Source organism: Lipophrys pholis (assembly GCF_963383615.2).
Source record: "Lipophrys pholis genome assembly, chromosome: 16".
In the NCBI taxonomy this organism is placed as follows: Eukaryota; Metazoa; Chordata; class Actinopteri; order Blenniiformes; family Blenniidae; genus Lipophrys; species Lipophrys pholis.
The window spans coordinates 5,667,040-5,685,362 of NC_137634.1; the positions used below are offsets into that span (position 1 = coordinate 5,667,040).

Here is an 18,323-nt window from a genome sequence, read left to right on the forward strand (position 1 = left end):
GAGCTAAAGAAGGCCATACCCAAGTGTTATTTCTTCCTAACGTACTAAAGAGCCAAGGCTTTTTTCCCCCCTTTCTTTTGACAGAATGCTCTGGCTTGGTATTCAAGGGTAAAGAGCTGTTCTCATCTTCCTGCTCCTTTTCTTTCTTTACCTCCTATTCAGAGACCGGGCTTGCAAAGAAAAGTAATTTCACTCTCTCTGTCCCTGAGAGAATCAACACAGCGAAGTTGCATTGAATTTATACTGCAACATTTTTTTCTTGGCTCTATTTCAGACCCATAACCTGGGGGTAAACATGCAATTAAAATAACAGCAGCCTGCTTTTTCCTCTGCTCTCCTCTCCTTCAGCCGTTAGCGCAAACCATGTACAACACGGTGACTTGGTTCTCCTAATTGCTTTTGCTCATAATTGGTATAGAAAACCTGCTAATATTCATTCGGCAACCAAACGTACTTTCTCACCCTATTTTTTTTTGCCTCTTCATTGTTTTTCTCCTCTAATATTGTTCATGTCTCCTCCTAATTAGCTTATTTTTGGTGCACAGTCCTGGCTGTTCTCCTCCCGCATTACAGCTGCTGGATATTTTATTCAATGATTTCCGATGCAATTAGCCTGATGCCTTTCCTAAATTCCTTGAAAATGCAGATCATAGTTGATGGAGAGGATATTGATCAAAACGTTCAGCACATAAATGCAGTCAACTGGTCCAATTTCCTAAATGGCTTCCGTCTATTTTGTTCTCCCTCTTCTTTTCAATTTTATTTTTATTTTTTTAACTTTCAGATGCATTTCTTTTTCTACTTCCCCACAGAGGAATGAAAAGAAATATAGGTCAGCTTTTATGGGAGCAGTTTGACACATGACACAAGCCATGCGCATCACTTGCTCAAGTCCTGCTTTGTCTGCTTGCCTTTATTTGTCTATAATGAAAGCCACACAGTTATTCACACACTTTTATTACAGTTCTATAAGTAGCTAATGGAGACTTGCCGAGTCACACACATACCCCCCCCTCCCTAATACGCTGGGAGCCCCGTGGTGTCTGTCTGCATGGGGGTGATAGTGTGAGACGCCTGGCTAAACTCCACCAAGCCAATCCCTGCTCCGCAGGCCTGCCCAGCTGGCTCGACTGGGGCTCCACAGACGCAACTCTGTTTCCACCCCTGACAGGAGGGGTTTGTGTCTGTATCACAAAGGCCACCGAAGCCATTTGGGGATGATACCTATTTTCTCAATCAGGTCCAGACCAGGGTGAACCCTCAGTCCCCCCCTCCCGCCTTGCCTGGTGGTCAGAGGGAAGTGAGACTCTGCAGAGGCCTGCATTGGATCCAGATAATCAGTTGCTGATAACGACCTGCTCAGCGGCACCTCCAACTTTTCTGAGCTCAGTCCCTTGTCTGGCATTGACTGTCAGGTGTAGCCATCCTGCCTCTGATACAAATAGTCTCTGTTTTGAGAAAAAGCCTCTGTGGGGGTGTGTGAGCCTTTTGTTGAAAGTGCCAGTGTTTGGCTTGTGATGTATATTTGAAGTTTCTGTGGCAGTGGCGCTGATGGGCAAGTCAGTAGACGTCAGGCTTCTGTCTGTTGGGTTTCATCTCCTTCCCGCTCTGCACTGTAAAGCAGAGTGTCAGCTCGGGCATTACCATAGGCTGACCTTTGCCGCTGCACTCCCCACTGCACAGTTTTCTGACATTCAGGGGCGCTGTGGGGGAGGCAGGAAGGGGGCGGCCTGTTGGCTGCTTTTTGCCTGTGGTGTGTTGATGTACGTGTTCTTATAACAAATGAACTGACAGTTTATGCTGGTGTTTTGTTTTAATCTATTTCCCCCCCACACATGCACATCATTTCACTCTCCTGCAACCATTTTGCTTTTGAAAACATCCACAAAGCCTGCGTTGTATCTGATATTTGATTTTCCTCCACCCCAAACCTTGCTTGTTGTAAAAGAGATTGCTGTTATCTTTGTGTGAAATCTTGGCACCCTGATAAATGAGAGAGCGCTGGAAATCTTGCCTGCTGACATCAAGGCAGTGTGTACCTAAAATCCTTCCAAGGCCAGAGGGAGAAGAATAACATATCAGGCCAATTAAAGTTAATGCATGGTGACATGCTGAATCGAGGGCAGGGATTGCTGCCATATGGCAGTCCAGGCTGTAAATCAGAAAGCACGGGGAAAAAGGGGAGGAGGATGCCAGGAGTGGGAGGTTGGGGAGCAGAAAAGGTGACGCTGCATCAGCAGCACAAAACCCCCCCCAAAATTCCCCCAACCTGTCTCAAGACTGCAGCTGCCATCCCCCCCCCCCCCCCCCCCCCCCCCCATGCCACCATGCCCCTGCAGCACCCCGAGGTGCAACGCCCTCAGGTATCTGTGTAGAACTGGCAGCTTCATTAAGGCTTGTTTTTTCTTCTCTCTCTCTGGGAGGATTTAAATGAGCTGTCATCCTGACCTTTTTGAGCTCCCGCTTTTTAAATCAGGTTCAGCCCCCCCACCACTGCCACCCCAAACTCCACCACCCTTCTCTCTCTCTCTCTCTCTCTCTCTATCGCTCTCTCTCTCTCTCTCTCTCTCTATCTCTCTCTATCCACTTTTGTCTCTCGCTTTGTCACTCTTTCCTCCACTTGTCTCTGCTCCCTGCAGGGGGGGAAAGACACTTTAAAGCCATCACCCTGCGGCAGACAGGCATGCCAAGGTTGTTTTGTGGGTAATTGCCTCTCTCATAGACGGTGTTTGTCTGCGCACACTTGCAGATCTCTGATGCCACACGGCAAAACGGGGAGGGCACGGACTCTGTAGACTTAATTTGCTCCCTGACTGTTCTTCAGTGCTGATTAAGCAAGCATCTGTGGTGTTTTTGAATACAGCAGTAAGCCAAGCGAAGCGTGGCTAACGCTTTCTCCCTCTCCGTTACATCAAGTTACCGCACAAAGTGGCAGGCATTTATGGAAGCTGTAGCGGTGTTTATTCATTTCTTTTCTTCGCCACGTTTTGAGCCGGCCCCGTTGTTTAATGTCCACAAAAAAAAAAAGGCCTCTTTGAGGTCTGGAGGACTGCAGTATCGATCTGAGACTCACTAACTTGTCAGCACCGCGGCCTCTCGAGAGTGTTCTTTTCGGGTATACAGGAGTCATTAATTTCCCCTGCCATGGTCTGGTGGAGGTGGCGAGGTAAAGCACGGGGCAGCAAGGTCCAACTAGGTGACTAACATGCAGGGTGAAGAAGAGGAGGTGGGACTGGGTTGATTTAAAGCTGCCAGTCCCTCAGGCCCAGTCTACCCGTTTTACTTCAGCTGTTTGATGTTTAATTGAAGTTGTTATTGGCATCAAATGTCACCTTACCTGATGCTTCAGGTGTGAATCAGTTTCTAATTGAAAGGTAACTATGTCTCCCTCAGCCCGGTGCCCCTGGGGCGCGTCGACGAAGTTCTATTAGTCCGGACCCAGCCTCTGTATCACCACGCACCATGTGCTGCCTCGCGGTCATGTCTGACCTCTCCCCTTCTCTCTCCCTCCTTTCTCTCCACAGTGTGAGGAGAAGTGTGTGTCCCATGTTGCATTAGTGTCTGTGTGAAATGCTGGCCTGTCTGCCAGGGCCAGGTGACCTCCCCCTCCAGCTTCTCCCCCACACGCAGATGAACACTGGACTTCAGAAATGTAAGTACCGATCTTGGGACACACATGCACGCACCATAATTCCACCGCCACCATCCCACACAACAAACCAAGCTGTTACGCTCCTGCTGGCCGCCCCCCGTCAGATCCGCATGCCAACCCTGGCCCGGCTCTCTTTTGCAACTCCGTGTCAAAACCAGAAAGAGAGAGGGAGTATTTTTGTGCTCCTGGACCATAGATCTGTCTTCAAGGGAAATTAAGATGAGCTGTGCCATTAATTTGCTGATGAACGGTGAACTGGCTCCTTCCCTCCCCCTCTCTGCCTCCCTCGTCACCCCTCAGGACCTTTTTTTGCCACAGGAGCGTTGTCCTGTGTGTGCTCACTACAACACAACCACTGCCACGTTTGTGCATTCAGTACGACTACATGCAGCACTTTTCACCATCAGGGAGAGCCAGTAACTGTCAGACTCGCAGACAGATTGCGACTGAGTGGCTTTGCCCTCATGATCTTGTAATGTGACTGAATTTAAGACGCAATCTGCTGCCCTGGTTAATCAGCAGTCTAGTCATTGCTAGGCCGCTGAATTCAATGTGTTTGAACTTTTACAACTCAATTGCAGACAAACTTGGACACTCTTGGGTGTGAAGGGCAGCAGCACAAATGGAGTCAGCACTCAAGACTAACCGACTCCGACGAGTCAGAGCGGAGCAGACCTATCCATAATGAATGAATAATACGTCAGGGTTGTTATCATTCAAGTGAACTTTGTCTTCTAACCCTGAAGTGACATGTCGCTGTCTGACGCTCCGCTCTCATGTGTGCTTCGATTATTTAGTCAAGACCAAAGCAGGGAAGAAAAGGTTTGCATTTTAATTGAATTCTGGCTTTGTGATGCTGGACCAACAGATATGGAGGTTTCTATGGCTTGCATTCATGTGGACAAAAAAAAACATTTGAAGGACTGAAATGATTCCGATTAATTATTATGACACCGTCCAACAAATGACTCTTAAAATTATCTATAATAAAATTGTCCATGTCAGCTAAATAACCAAGATGTGGAAATAAGAGATGCTCCTACTGGCTAATTTCTCTTGTCAAGTAAGCAAAAATGTTAATTACACCTCGTGGTAAAGCTGAAAAAATTTAAATTAGCACAGGTTATAGGCATGTATTTTAAGCATTGCCTCTGGAATATAATATCTTGAGAGCTATTTGAAGCTTGAATCACAACGATTTCTCATTTTTAATGCTCATTTTAAGTGTTTGATCCTGGACAACACTGCAGTTGCTTGAAATTTACAGCACTCAGATCATTGATTTTCGATTATTTGGTATTATTTTTTAGTGCCTTGTCAAGCTCAACGAGAGCCGCGACTTCCCTTCTGAAGGTTTCAAAGTGTTTTCATGGTCTTTGTATGATAACTTAGAGCGATTCCACCTTTCTCTCTCCCTACAAGGTTCTGGTTACAATCTGGGTCAAACCTGATATTTTTGGGTTTTGCAAAGCGTGATAAGTAAAGACGTACAGTATGCCGAATTCAACCATCTCTATTCCTTTTTTCGTGTAAATGATGAAAATGCATACTAAAAAAGAAACATTTGGAACAATACCAGTCTCCTTGCTTAGTCGTTCACGTGATCGGTTATTAGGGAATAAAACCTGAACTTAGCTAATTTGCACGGCGGTGCTGTGTGCTGAGCTTAATGCACTCAGGGATTATTTGGATGGTATTTTACAACCAGCAATCTCACAATAGCTTATAAAGTGTGTAAACGAGTCGGAGCTGGGATTACGTGACTCACACAGATAAAGGAGACCGCCGTTCAGTCGACTGTCGCATGCTGTGTTTGGTCAGTTAAGACGTCTTTATTCTGCGTATCTTAATCAATTTGTACCAGAGCTTGTTTGGAGGAAAGCCAACACTCACCAGCCAATGGGAGCTCGGTCTGCTTAGCAGGATTTTGCACAAATGTAAATCAACAATTATTAATGATGACACTTTATAGACAGGGGGCTCTGATAGCGCTCACACACACATTCCCACTTGTCATACATTTTCTCTACAACGCCCAAAAAGATCAGTCTCCTTCCAGACGTCGATTATGTTCCATTCAGACGACTCGGCTTTACATAGTCAGTCATAAAATGTCTGCTTTTCTTTCTCCTCCTGCCTCCTTCTCCCTGAGTGGAAGCTCAGCCCCAGCCTGACCCATTTCTACTGCAGTTTTTTGTTGTAAAATGCTCCAGCTCATCAAGACTGTAATTTCAGAATCACAGTAATCAGCCAACCCCCAGGAGATCAGCGAGCGTGAGGGAGTCTGCTAAGTGCCAGCGTCTGTTGCCTCGCTCAGGCAGGCTTGTGACATGGTACAGCCATCAGCTAGTCTGTTTCTCGGCTCTTCCTTTATGTGACACACGAAGACACATCAGAGCAGGAGGCACAACCCGAGTTCAATTTGTTTTTCTGTCCAGCGCTGTAATCCATTTTAGGTGATGGAGCGTGCTTCCCACCACACGGCCATTCCTGGAAGTGTAATTTCAATCCAGTTTTTTTTTTATTTTATTTTTTTTATTCTCCCTCTCCTTATCGCTCTCTCATAACGCCTTTCCTTTTCATCTGTTCTTCAAACAGACGCGGCGATACATCAAAAGCCACAGGGCTGTATTTCATTTCAACCAAATCATTTCATCAAAAGTGAGCTGAATAAAAAAAATAAAAATAAAAAATGGGAGAGAATTGGGTTGGTTCTGAGGTTGCCGCCCTCCCTGTCCAGAATTCAGCACCTGTAGATCACCTCCGCAGTTTGTGCAGTTGTCATGTTTTGAAGTATTACTTCCCCCAGCGATGCCACACACAGCCAGAAGCAAGCCCGAACCCTCTGGTCACATCACGCTGCCTCCACCCCACCCCACCCTCCTCCCCCCTCGCTCCGTCCCCCGGCAGTCCACCGGACTCGCTGCCTCTCCAGAGCCCCATCACTTACCCAGCACAGAAGATAATTTGACAGCTCTGACTCCATGAGAGATGTGCTCGACTGCTTTTAGGTGAAATTCATAGACTAGATGTCACTTGAAATCTTTATTCAGTCGACTGACAGTCTCCCTCAAAAAAAGGCTCAGATAGGGAGTTCACATAATTAGCTTCTATTTGTTTTCCTACTCGTCTATCCTTGAGCTCGAGCCTTTCAGCTACTCGGTAGCACTTTTAATGCCGACTCTTGTGTAACAGAATCTCGTCTTTGACACTTTTCCCTCCACTCTGTATTCACCAAGAGCTCCAGATCATCAAGCAGGCTGCGCGCAGCCTCTTCTCTTGTGGGTGAATTTGTGCATAGGCGAGTCGTTTAAAGTTACGAGCTTGCAGGTTGCTGTCAGAGGCAAGGCCAGAGCAGCTGCTCTATTTATCACCGGGGAGTGACTGTTAACAGATGACGGCAGTGAAATGTAAAGGCTGTCGGAGGAATAGATCAGGTACACTAAGAGACAGTGGGTCACTGTGAAAACTGCTCATCCTTCAGGCAGGATGAGTCAAGTACCGGGAAGTGGCCCCAGGTCTTCAGTTCTTACAGGCAGAACAAACTGTGAATGCAGCTGAGCCACTTGGCTGATTTTCACAATTCAGTCCCCTCTGAGATCAAAAGCAGCCATCTTTCCTCCCCCCCCCCCCCCCCCCCCCATAATAGTTTCCATTTATTTGAAGGTTATGCTATCCTTCCTCTATCAGCATGGCGGGGCCCTCTTCAAAAGTCTGCAAAATTGTAAGGAGGTGGCTTCATGTGGGAAGCCAGATTCACATGTCTAATTTGATGCCGGCGCTTCAGACCTAATTTCCTGCTCCTGTGTGAAAATTGCAATTTCCAGCAGCGTGAGCCCCTGCTCCCCGCTGCTTAAACCTTGTTCAATAAAAACAGTAGTTTGAATAAAAGAAACCCTAATTAGTGCCTGCTGACTGTGCACTTGTGTTCCAACCAGCGAGCGAGCTGTGGGATAATTAGCGCGCGGCCAGACTGGCCTCTTTCCCCCCGCTCCCTCGACGGGAACGTGCTTAGCTGGAGATCTGAGAGATGATATGCTCGAAGCCACCAGCAGCCGCCTACAAACTTCACTCACATTCCTCATTAACCCTCCCTTGATGCTTTAAGCTCCTCAACTAATCCAGGTTTCAGGTTAAGGTTGAAATGCTAATAAGCTACACTTGCTTACTAGAACACATAATCAACAGCTGCCAGAGGCCTTAAACAGATGTAAACAGCGAGAGGTCGATTTTATCCACTGTTGGGGGGGTAAAAGTACTCTGAACTGTAATTTACAGATTTCAGTACACATTTCACCGCAGTTCTGTTGAACTCTACATTCTGATTGGTTTCTCTCTCTTCTTTTTTTTTCCAACCTCCAGAATGCCCGACTCAGCTTTGGGAACAATGCATAATCCCCGCTCCCATTTAATGAATCGGTCACTTTTATTTGACACAGCCTTTCTTTTTACTGTTTGCTTCAGCCTCACAACTTAAGCATCAAACTTATTACTACACAAGTGCCCGTGGCAGAGAAATAACTTTATACACAGTGACAGGCTTGTTGTATTATATTAATTCTGTATTTCTCAGCATCACTTCAGAAATGAGGCATTTTCATTGCTTCCCTGTGCGTCAATGTACTATTTTTTTTTTCCTGCTTCTTAAAAGTCTACTCATTCCTTTTTGTCTCAGCAAAATTTTCAATCTTAATCATCACAAATTCAATAGATTTTTTTATATATTTTTTTATTAGCCTTTATTTAGTCAGGAGAGCCACATTGAGATTAATAATCACTTTTACAAGTGTGTACATAAAATAAATTTACAGAGTCAAAATGCTACAAAAACATTCTTAAGACAAATAAATAGCAAAGAGACAAGTACATGAAAAACAATAAAAAGTACAGTCAATTAAGTCAAAGGCAATTAATGGATGAATTCAGTTTTCAATATATCTTATTTGTCTTCCCTTCAATCATCCATCTGCCTGATATACCGCCACACAATATTTGTTAAACCTGCGATATATGATAATGCTGCAGTCAGAGTATAACCTGTGATGAATACACAAACACTTATGCTGTTGACCTCTATGTATTTTTGTTTGGTTTTCAGTCCTTGCTGTCCTCTCAGGCCTTTTCTTCAAAAAGTCGACAGCGCAGTGGCTTGATAGTTAGAAGGACCAGTTTTCTATTAAAGGGCACAAGGAGGATTCAGTGCAATCCAGTATTCTAGTGGTTGAAGTGCTGCTTCGGTGTTTGGCGGCTAATTTATCATTTGTCATCTCTAGTTGTTTTTTTTTTTTTTCCTCTCATTTTAGTCTTAAACTGAACTCTATAACCTCCCTGCCACAGTTTATCTCCTACGTTCTAATAGATATCGTGACCAATTTGTCCAACTCGGGAGTATCACACCCATTTTAGTTCAGGGGCCACATGCAGCCCAATTTCATCTGGAGTGGACCAGACTGGTAAAATTGTGCCATGATAACCTTTAAATTTAAACTTTAGAGCTTTTCGTTGTTGTGGTGCAGAGTATACATAATGAAAATGTCTATGTTTTCATGAATCTAAAATATTGCTATAGAAAATAATTACAATCTCAACATGAAGCCAATTTTTATGAAACATTCTGGTGTAAAATACAGTGAAATGTCCAAAAAAACACTTCTCCTACTGCTGTTGCATTATGGGTGTTTTTACAAACTCGCCCTGACAGCATGGCTTTGAGGCTAGTGCCATTTTGCCAGCTTTCATGGCAGCATCACCGATGCAACCTCAGCTCAGCTCAGGTTGCAGTATTGTGTTTTGTCTGCTCCTCTTAAGAAAAGTGTGTTTGAGACGTCAATGATTTCTTTGAAATGTTTACAATTTGCTTGGTGGTTTGGACGGATTGGAGCCTCTTGTGGGCTGGTTTTGGCTCACGGGACCTAATATGTGACACCCCTGCCCTAGATTGTCATGAGACATGCTGTAGAACCCCTTTTGATCGCTGATTTACAGTGCAGCCAAACACTGGCGGAAGCACCCACTGTCACAAACATACCGAAGCAGGAACCTTGGTTAAAAAAAAGAAAGGAAAAAAAAAAGTGTTTTCTCAGATCTATTCTAGACTCTAGAAAATGCTAAACTGATTTTGACATCCTCAACACAGGCAAAGCCTTTAACAGCTTTATTAGCATTAATAGATCAATACATACAATAAATGGATCACTCTGTTATTTCTCTATAACCCCCCCCAACCCCCGTGAGCTCGGTGTGCGAAGCTGCTGTAAACACTGAAATGGGATTCTAAGTTGAACATCTCTGTGTCTAATATTCACACTGGCCATCCACAATCCTAGTTTTTCAGCCAGAAGGTTTCACTCCCATGAAATGATAAAAGATGTTTTATTCATTGCAACAGATGATGGTACTCTCTTCCCACCCACTTACAGCCCTTTTCTGCAGATCCACTGACATGAGGTTTTGACAACAGTTGCAGACCACAGACACCGTGCCAGAATCTCCCAGGCTGATCTCAAACGCGGCGTTTTTTCACGGGTAGTTTAATTACATCAAATCCTCCGTGTTGAAAGTCCTCCACCGATAGTGTGTTAACTTTATATTTACTTAGCCTGTTTCTGCGTCACAGTGGAACATCATTTCGCCCCAAATCATTAATCATTTGCTGTGTTTGACAGGTGAAACCTATCCCCGGCATGTCTGTGCACTTGTGTGCAAGTGTTCATTTATCTGTGTTTGCTTACCCTGGCATTTATTCAGCGACAGACATTAGGCCTCAGTGATGGTGGGTGTCAAGCTCCAGCTCCTTGGCCCGGACCCCTGCATTAATGAGGCTGCCATCAGCAGACTGAACACTTAGTTACAGCGGCCCCCTGTGTGCCGCCCCAACACCGGCCCCGCACATCGCTGCCCATTGTCTCCCGTTCACAAATAAAGCGGGAATTAATTAGCCAGTTGGCACTGCTCGCGGTGCAGTCGTGTCAACGGCCTCAGTTAAGCTCCGCGCCTCGTCCCACGAGCCCCGTCTGCCTGCTGTGAGACGGCGGCGTGAAACCGCAGACCTCAGCCAGAGATCCAGACATTTCAACTTACCGCTCGCTCAAAAAGATGCCAGTGTGCGAGAACAATCTGCACCACCTGAGCCGCTTACTGAGGTGAAAAAAAACCCTTTTCTTTGCATGTATTAGACAACTTTAATAATTTGATTTAATGACATTGAGATGAATTTGATGTGTCCTATTGAAGAGAGGCAGGAAGACATCTTTTTCTGCCTCCGCCTGGCAACATTATGTTTTCGGGTTGTTCATCCATCTGTCCTATTCTCGTCTCCAGAAAAGCCTGAAGGGACTCTGAATTTGGCCGACATGTTCACCCAACACTCGAAGATGAACTGATAACATTTGGGTGGTTAAAGGCGAAGCACGAGGTCTCCATGACTTCATGTTGCTTTTTTATTGTAAATGCAATATCTACACCTAATAGCTTTTTATTACTGTCTTTAACGGTCTTCATTACATCAATACGTGAGAGTGGAGGATTTCAGATGCAATTCTGCAGGCTTTTGGACGTAGTTTGATATTTGATGCACGCAGACGAACACTAACGTCTCTGTCTTTATCACATCATGATTATGTGAAGTGGAAGCTATGCACATTGACAATAAATTACATTTAATAGCATCAACTTCTTAAAACAAGAAGATCTAAACACAAACGACAATCTGAAAAACGAAAGCAATGCAAAAACAGATTCCTGTATCTCAGTGTAATCCTGTAATCCGTGTCTGTTTGGGTGTTTAGGACAAGAATTTAGACATATATACAAAGTTTGGGGTTTTTGCCTGCTCAGACAAAAACAACTCGTGTTCTGTTTACTTTGACATTTGTTATTTAAAAGTCTAACATGAAAAGTTTTCTGTGGAGTTTAATTTAGAATAAAGAGCATGTCAAAGAAAAGTCATGACTTTAATGTGTTTTTGCAAACTCTCTTGTATATTTTTATCTGATGTGGTTCAGGTCAGTTTCACCCGGGGGGGAAGAGTTAAAGTTTCAAACGGCTGAATAACTGAATTGAGGATAATAATCTGAAGGAGACATAACTATGAATGCTTGAAAGCGGCCCGCAAGAGGCTCCAATCCACCCAAATAAATTGTAAAAATGTCTAAGAAAACAGATTTCTTTACGGTAGTGGAAACAACACAGCACTGAGACCCGAGCAGAGATGTCGCAGATGCTACCATCAACGCTGGCAAACTATAGTCATTAAATGAACTTATTTTACCAAGAAGGATGCGAGCTTTAAACTACTTCTGGTTGCCTAAACAAGCGCTCAGTCTGGTTGACCCAGAAACATTATCGTCTGTTCCTCACAGGCGATCAGAGCAGAAGGGTTTCATTCTAACCCAGTGGCTACTCAAACCAGTGACACCCCACCCCCACCCCATTCACGTCCGTCGGTGGTAAGTAGGTCAGACTGGCAGGTGATTGGGACGGTGTGACGGAGGTCAGCGCCGGCCGAGCCCGTCGTCCTCTCACAATGACTCACGCTCTTCAAAGGAGACTTCAAGCTGCTCCACTGGAGCCCCGAGTCGCCGGCACTGAAAAATTAAACATACAGGATGCCGACACGTTTCCCAGCACCTGCGTGATCTTGTCGCACATCATAAACAAGCCTGCGACTGAAAAGCACACTCGCACATTGCACAAACACGTAATCACGTCGAGATTGTCACTTCGACATTGTTAAATTTAGCCGCAGTGCTTAGCAGGTGTAACGACTGTGTGCGAGCTGAGGCCTGGGAGGTGTTCCCGCAGATCACAGACGCTGCTTCTGTGTCTGATTACTTGTCTGCTGTCATGGAGCTCTGCTCTCTGCGTCTATCTCTTTCTTTTCCTTCTCCCCATAGCAGCCACGGGGGACCGTCGCTGCCTCGCTTGTTCTTTGTTTAGTTTGTGATTCACTAGCGAAGCGGCGCAGCCCACCCTCAGATGCATACTTATTCTTTTGCCCGGATGCTACATCAATTAAGGCCTCTAAAAGCCCCTGACCTCCGAGTCACCAGCGATACCACTAAATTGGATTTCAAGCCGGGAATGTGTCGGCCGCAATAATTCTGCTGAGAATGAGATCGGAAATCTTTCCCTTTGTCCCCGTGAGATTGGAGCTATGAGGGTTGTTTTTTTTTTTCTTAGCCGAAAAATAGCAAAGTACACTGAAAAACAAGAAGGTCAAGTATAAGCTGGAGTTGTTATATAGGACAGACTTGGTGATGGCAGGTTTTGGAAAGCCACCTTTGGAATTGGCATTCCTCTGCTTTCCTCAATACAGAATATGTAGGATTTCATTTTTTTATTATTGCAGGAAAAGCAAATGTTTAATACTCATACTTCATACTTGCTGTGAGCTTAATAGCTCAGCTCCGTCTTGGTTTACAACTTGCACCTTTGTCTTTTTGGGAAAAGTAATTTAGGAACTTGTTAATAGGCACTGGCCTTTTTCCAGTCATGTTTTCCAAAATGGTTTATTATGTGTTACTCATTGAGCACTCCCCGGCATTTAGCTGACACGCACCGGTTTTATCGGCATCACTTAGCCAGCAAGTAACTGTTAGCAGCTGTAATTATGTAGTTGTGTGTCTTTTTATTTACTGTTTTAGTAAATAAAAAGACAGTTTGGGGTCATCCCGGAGAGAATGAAGCCTCGATGTTGAGCCACATCTACAACCTGTTACACAGGCTCACCGCTCTTACCCACTCAACCTTCCCTCAGCAGCCTGAACGCAGCGTTTTCTTCTCTGTATGGAATATGAGAGTGCCGTCTAAATCAGCTTCCCATCAGCTACTCTGATTACAATTGATGTGCTCTTTTGTGCCATATACACTTCAGCCTGGCTTAAGTTGTCTTTCTCTTTTGTCTCTCCCTCTTCGCTCCCCTCCTCTGCTCCGTCTCTTCTGGCCTCCTCCGTCACCTCTTGTCGGTCCTCCTCTCCGTCCCAGGGGACACCACACAAAGGATGAGAGCCGCTCCGTTTCCAACCCCTGCAGAATTGGACGCATATGCTAAGAAGGTTGCCAACAACCCCCTCACCATCAAGATCTTCCCCAACAGCGTCAAGGTTCCCCAGCGAAACCACGTGCGCCGCACGGTGAACGGGCTGGATACGTCAGGCCAGCGCTACAGCCCCTACCCCTCCGCTCAGGCCAGTGCCAAGACAGGCCTGCTCGCCATCGTCAAGGTGCCCACAGTCAAGGGCATCCTGAAGGATTTTGACGGCAGCCGGGCCCGCTTGCATCCAGAAGTCATTATGAACCCGACCACCGGCTCCTATCAAGTGGCTTCGACCAGCACTTTAAACCACCACCCACCTCTGCCGAACCTCCCTCGACCACAGCAGAACTTGACCCTCCAGTCGCAGGACCAGACTCTCCAGATGCCCCTCCCTCAGCAGCAGGCTCACACCCAGAGCCTCAGACACCCGCCCCCCATGGCCCAGCACCCTCAGGGCCACTCCGGACTGCAGACTCTGTCTCAGCACCCCGCTCTCGGCCACCCACAGGGCCCCCCCACTGTTATGCTTCAGCAGCAGCAGCACCTTCAGCAGCAGCCACCATCCGGCCTGCAGGGGAGCAGAAAGCTGCCGGACGGCGAAGCACCGCCTAACGTTACTGTCTCTACCTCAACCATTCCGCTCTCGATGGCCGCCGGGTTGCACCAGGGCCGCCAGGCCGACCTGAGCACCATCGTGCATCAGATCAACCAATTCTGCCAAGCTCGGGCCCAAGGCGTGGGAGCCACCTCCATGTGCGAGGGCCAGATCGCCAACCCCAGCCCCATCAGCCGCAACCTGCTCATCAGCGCCTGCTCCAGGGTGTCCATGCACAGTAACCCCGCCACCCCCGGCTTCCCCCCGCCCAACTGCATCATGGGCGCCCAAGAGAAAGCCACTGCCCTCATGGGAGTTCAGCCTCCGCCCAGCATGGCTGCTCTGAACCACTTGCCTTCCAACCACACTGATCTGAAGCAGCAGCAGCAGCACCACCACCACCACCTGCAGCAGCATCTGCATGCACAGCAGACGCAGCAGCAGCTGCAGCACAACGCGCAGCAGCAGCAGAAGATGCGCGCTTGGAATCAGCATCAGTTGGCTCACATGCCACACATTCAGAACGGTGGGCCGCACCTCTGCAAGCAGCCCTCCAGGGACCCCGCCTTCCACTTTAAGAGCATGGGCTACCCCTCAGAGGTGTGCGTGGGTCAGCCTTACTCACTGAAGCCCCCTGTAGAGAGGCCCACCCCCTCCCCCCCTGTCAACACCAACAACGGCATGCCGGGGCCCATGACCCACTACACCAATGGTCATTACTTCCAGTCCCACATTTGGAACAGCAGCATCCTCCCTACACCCAACAGTGACAGCTCTGGCTCTCAGGACGTAGCCATGCCATTCCACGGTGCGGGCCCGGGAGGGTGCACCACGCTAGACTGCGGGCCCCCCGGGGCTCCCCATTATAGGCTTGGAACGAGCTCCTCCACCTCCTCCTCGGCCCAGACTAATCTGATGCAAACGGCAGATTACATGGGTGGGGACTTCCAGACGCCCTACTTCCGCGATCAGAATCTAGGGTTGATGGGCAAGATGCACAGGCCTCCTCTGAACAGGGTAGGTCCAGAGGTCGGGGACGGCCGAACCGCTCTCATCCAGCACCCAGGGTACAGATAAGCTATGGCCTTGTCTCCACAACTGTTATCAGCCCCCTTTGTTTAGTCTTAAGAAAGGAAACACACAGAATACAAGTCAATTGATAACTTAAACAAATGACTGCTAATGTTAAAGAGGGTAAATTCATATATTTAATGAAGATCAGTAGTTTGTTTTGTTTTGTTCCCCTTGTTTGTTTGTAATCTTGCAAGTGATCAATTGCCACTGTAAGTTTTGTTAACGGGTGCTTTTGTTCGGCACTCTGAAGTAACGTGTGTGTGTGTGTGTGTGGGGAGGGGGGGTTGTGTGTGTGTGTGTGTGTGTACAGATCCGTACTGTCATTCCCTGCTTCTTCTTCTTCTTCTTCTTCATCGATCAAACTCGTCTGCGTGCCTGGATCTCAACAGATCCTGTGTTATTTCTACTTCAGACCTGTTGGTAAACTTTTCTTATGCATGTAAGAAAAAAGAAAAGAAGTGGAAAAAAAAAAAAAAAAAAAGATTCCTTGCTGAAAAGCAGCAACATCGTTTATTTTTTACCAGAATCACGTCAGGAATTTTTTGGCTCTGACTAGTTTCATTGGACTGACTACTTTTTACGCTTCAAGATAAACTACAATCACTTCAGGACAGAAGAGAGAGCAACGATCTTGTTTTAGTACAAAAGCCATGCGGCACTGGAAAGAAACACAGCTGGTAAAGCTTGCAGTATGCACATGTACACAGAGGTTTTATTATTATTATTCTTTTTTATGTAATTATTTATTTGTATTATAGGACTAATCAAGATGTACTCCTCGGTCAGTCAGAAGCAGGTAATCAGGTTTGTACATAGTAAAGTCTCAGCAGGGAGCAGGTCTGCTGAAAGGGTGACGCTCTGTCCTGCTTCAAATGCTGCAATGAATTCAGGTGTTTTAACAAACATTTAAAAAAAAAGAAAAAAAAAAAAAAAGCTGAGTTTCTGTCAGAGCCACGTGTGGCAACTAGATTGTGAAAAGTTTAGTGCAGAAAAGGTCATGAAAGATTAACTCTCCTACCTTAAAATGGCCAAAGTCAGGTTAACAAGGACACACTGTTACAAAGTTGTGCCATTTTCCGTTTCGTGTCCTTTTTCAGATCTTTTCTTTCTGGTTTTTTTGTTGTTGTTTTTTTTTTTGTGTCCATTTCCAATGTATTACTTGAATGTTGAGACCGTCTGTGTCGCAGCGACGGAAAAAAGGGATAGGTTAGTTACAAGGACGGAGCCCTGGAGTTAGAGGAAGTAAGTGTTAATATTGTCGTGTAGAATCTTAACTGCGGCGCCGATAGCCAGAGGTTTCCTCCTCACAACGGGAACTTAAGTGAATCCAGTTTATGTGTAGTTGCTACTGATTCTGAAGTCTGCTTGAAAAGACCAAATTGATCACTTGCAAGATCGCTCGGAGGTAAACCCTTTTTTTTTTTTTGGTTTTTTTATTTAATTTTATTTTGAAGTTTAGAGTGAAACAGCAAATGCATTGTTTATTTTATTGTACACTGGCTTACCTACTAGAACTACTGTAACTTTAAAGTTTAATGATTGTGTGTGAATGTTGCCTGCTAAATGTAGGTACGGTTTTGGATGTGTGTGCGCGTGTGTGTGTGTGTGTGGGTGTAATAACACAATAATGCCCATGTTTTGTTCACCTAACTCCCTAACAGCCCTTAAAAAGCCTTAAGTGTTTGGTCCTTGGACTTTCCTTTGAAAATGAGCATGGTTTTAATAAAAAACCCAAATAATAAGGAGAAAGAAGTCGGTAAGGATACACAGAAACAGCAATTTTTGGTCTCGCTCTCTTTTTCCGTTCGATCTCTTTTATTTTAATGAAGTTTTGTTGAATAGACAGAGCAATTCCTTAGAGATTCTTTATGGAAAGCAAGAAAAGGAGTAATATTTTGTAATTATATATTTTTAGCAATGTGTAGTTACTGAGCTGTAACTTCTTTTTTTTCTTTTTTCTTTTTTTTTTTTTTTCCTCCCCGAGTTTCAAAGCTTAAGTTTGCGGTTGTGACTATTTATAATACTTGATTTGCTTGTTATTTAAATTTATTTTTATTTTATTTTATTTTTTTCCTCTTTGTTTCTTGTACTATTGCTGTGAAAAGGAAGAAGGTCCACAAGCCTTTCTTTTGTGTCATTCTGTACGACAGATACGAGGCGAGAGCGTGAGAGTTGTGCTACTCTTTTTGTAATATTGTAATAATAAAATAAAGTTCTAATTTATGCTTTGAAATGAGTCTAAACTCGGCGTCCTTGAACAATAATTTCATTGTATCTGAGGTTTTGACGGTTGTGGGGACGACGAGTCGTCGTTTGTCCCGGGCAACGGGGTCGTATTTGCTCGGACGTCTGTGGGGTTGCATAGATTTTAGTTTTTCTTTTTAGAAGGATTTCTTCTCAAAACCGGTCAATAGAAATTAACGCTGTGAAAAGGTCCCCCCCCCACCCCCACCCCCCCGGACCCTCTTTGATTTAACGATCCTACACACACACTTTGAAAACCGCTGCTCTAAATCAACGGCGTCCGAGCCGCTGATTTTTATGCCCCCTTTCATTCCGCCGCAGCCTCGCAGAGCGACGGTAACTCTTCCGCTGTGTTCGGTGTGACAGGTCAGGTCGCCGCTGAAAAAGGCCCGTCGGGCCGCGTATATCCTGCAAGCCTCGTCGTGCTGAAGTTGGCGATTGTTCCACCAATCGCTGCTGCCCCCACCGCCCTTTATCCGGGGCTCGTCGCTGCCAAGGAGCAACAGGAAGTGGGGTAGACGAAGCAAGCTGTGAAATCCGCGGGACTATCAGGCCGCGGTAGATTTAGCTTGTCTGGCTGTGATTGAAAATGGGACTGGTATAAAGGGCACCCGGCGGGAGGCCGGGGATCAGCAACCTTTGTGATCAGCATCACCCCCCCCCCACCCCCCATGAAGGATTGAGAGCGTCGTCGGAGGTGCGGCAGGTTGTGGCCTTCGCGG

At 45.9% G+C, this 18,323-nt stretch overlaps 1 protein-coding gene across 1 annotated transcript in view; it reads left to right on the top strand.

Annotated features, from left to right (window-relative positions):
* fam222ba (family with sequence similarity 222 member Ba) overlaps positions 1–16,265 on the top strand; it is a 33,116-nt gene extending 16,851 nt beyond the window's left edge. The window contains exons 2-3 of the mRNA XM_080483176.1: positions 3,525–3,652; positions 13,637–16,265. Of these exons, the coding sequence (XP_080339302.1) occupies positions 3,571–3,652; positions 13,637–15,360 (1,806 nt within the window). The 5' untranslated portion in view covers positions 3,525–3,570 and the 3' untranslated portion in view covers positions 15,361–16,265. The remainder of the gene's footprint in view (positions 1–3,524; positions 3,653–13,636) is intronic.
* The last annotated feature ends 2,058 nt before the right edge of the window (positions 16,266–18,323 follow it).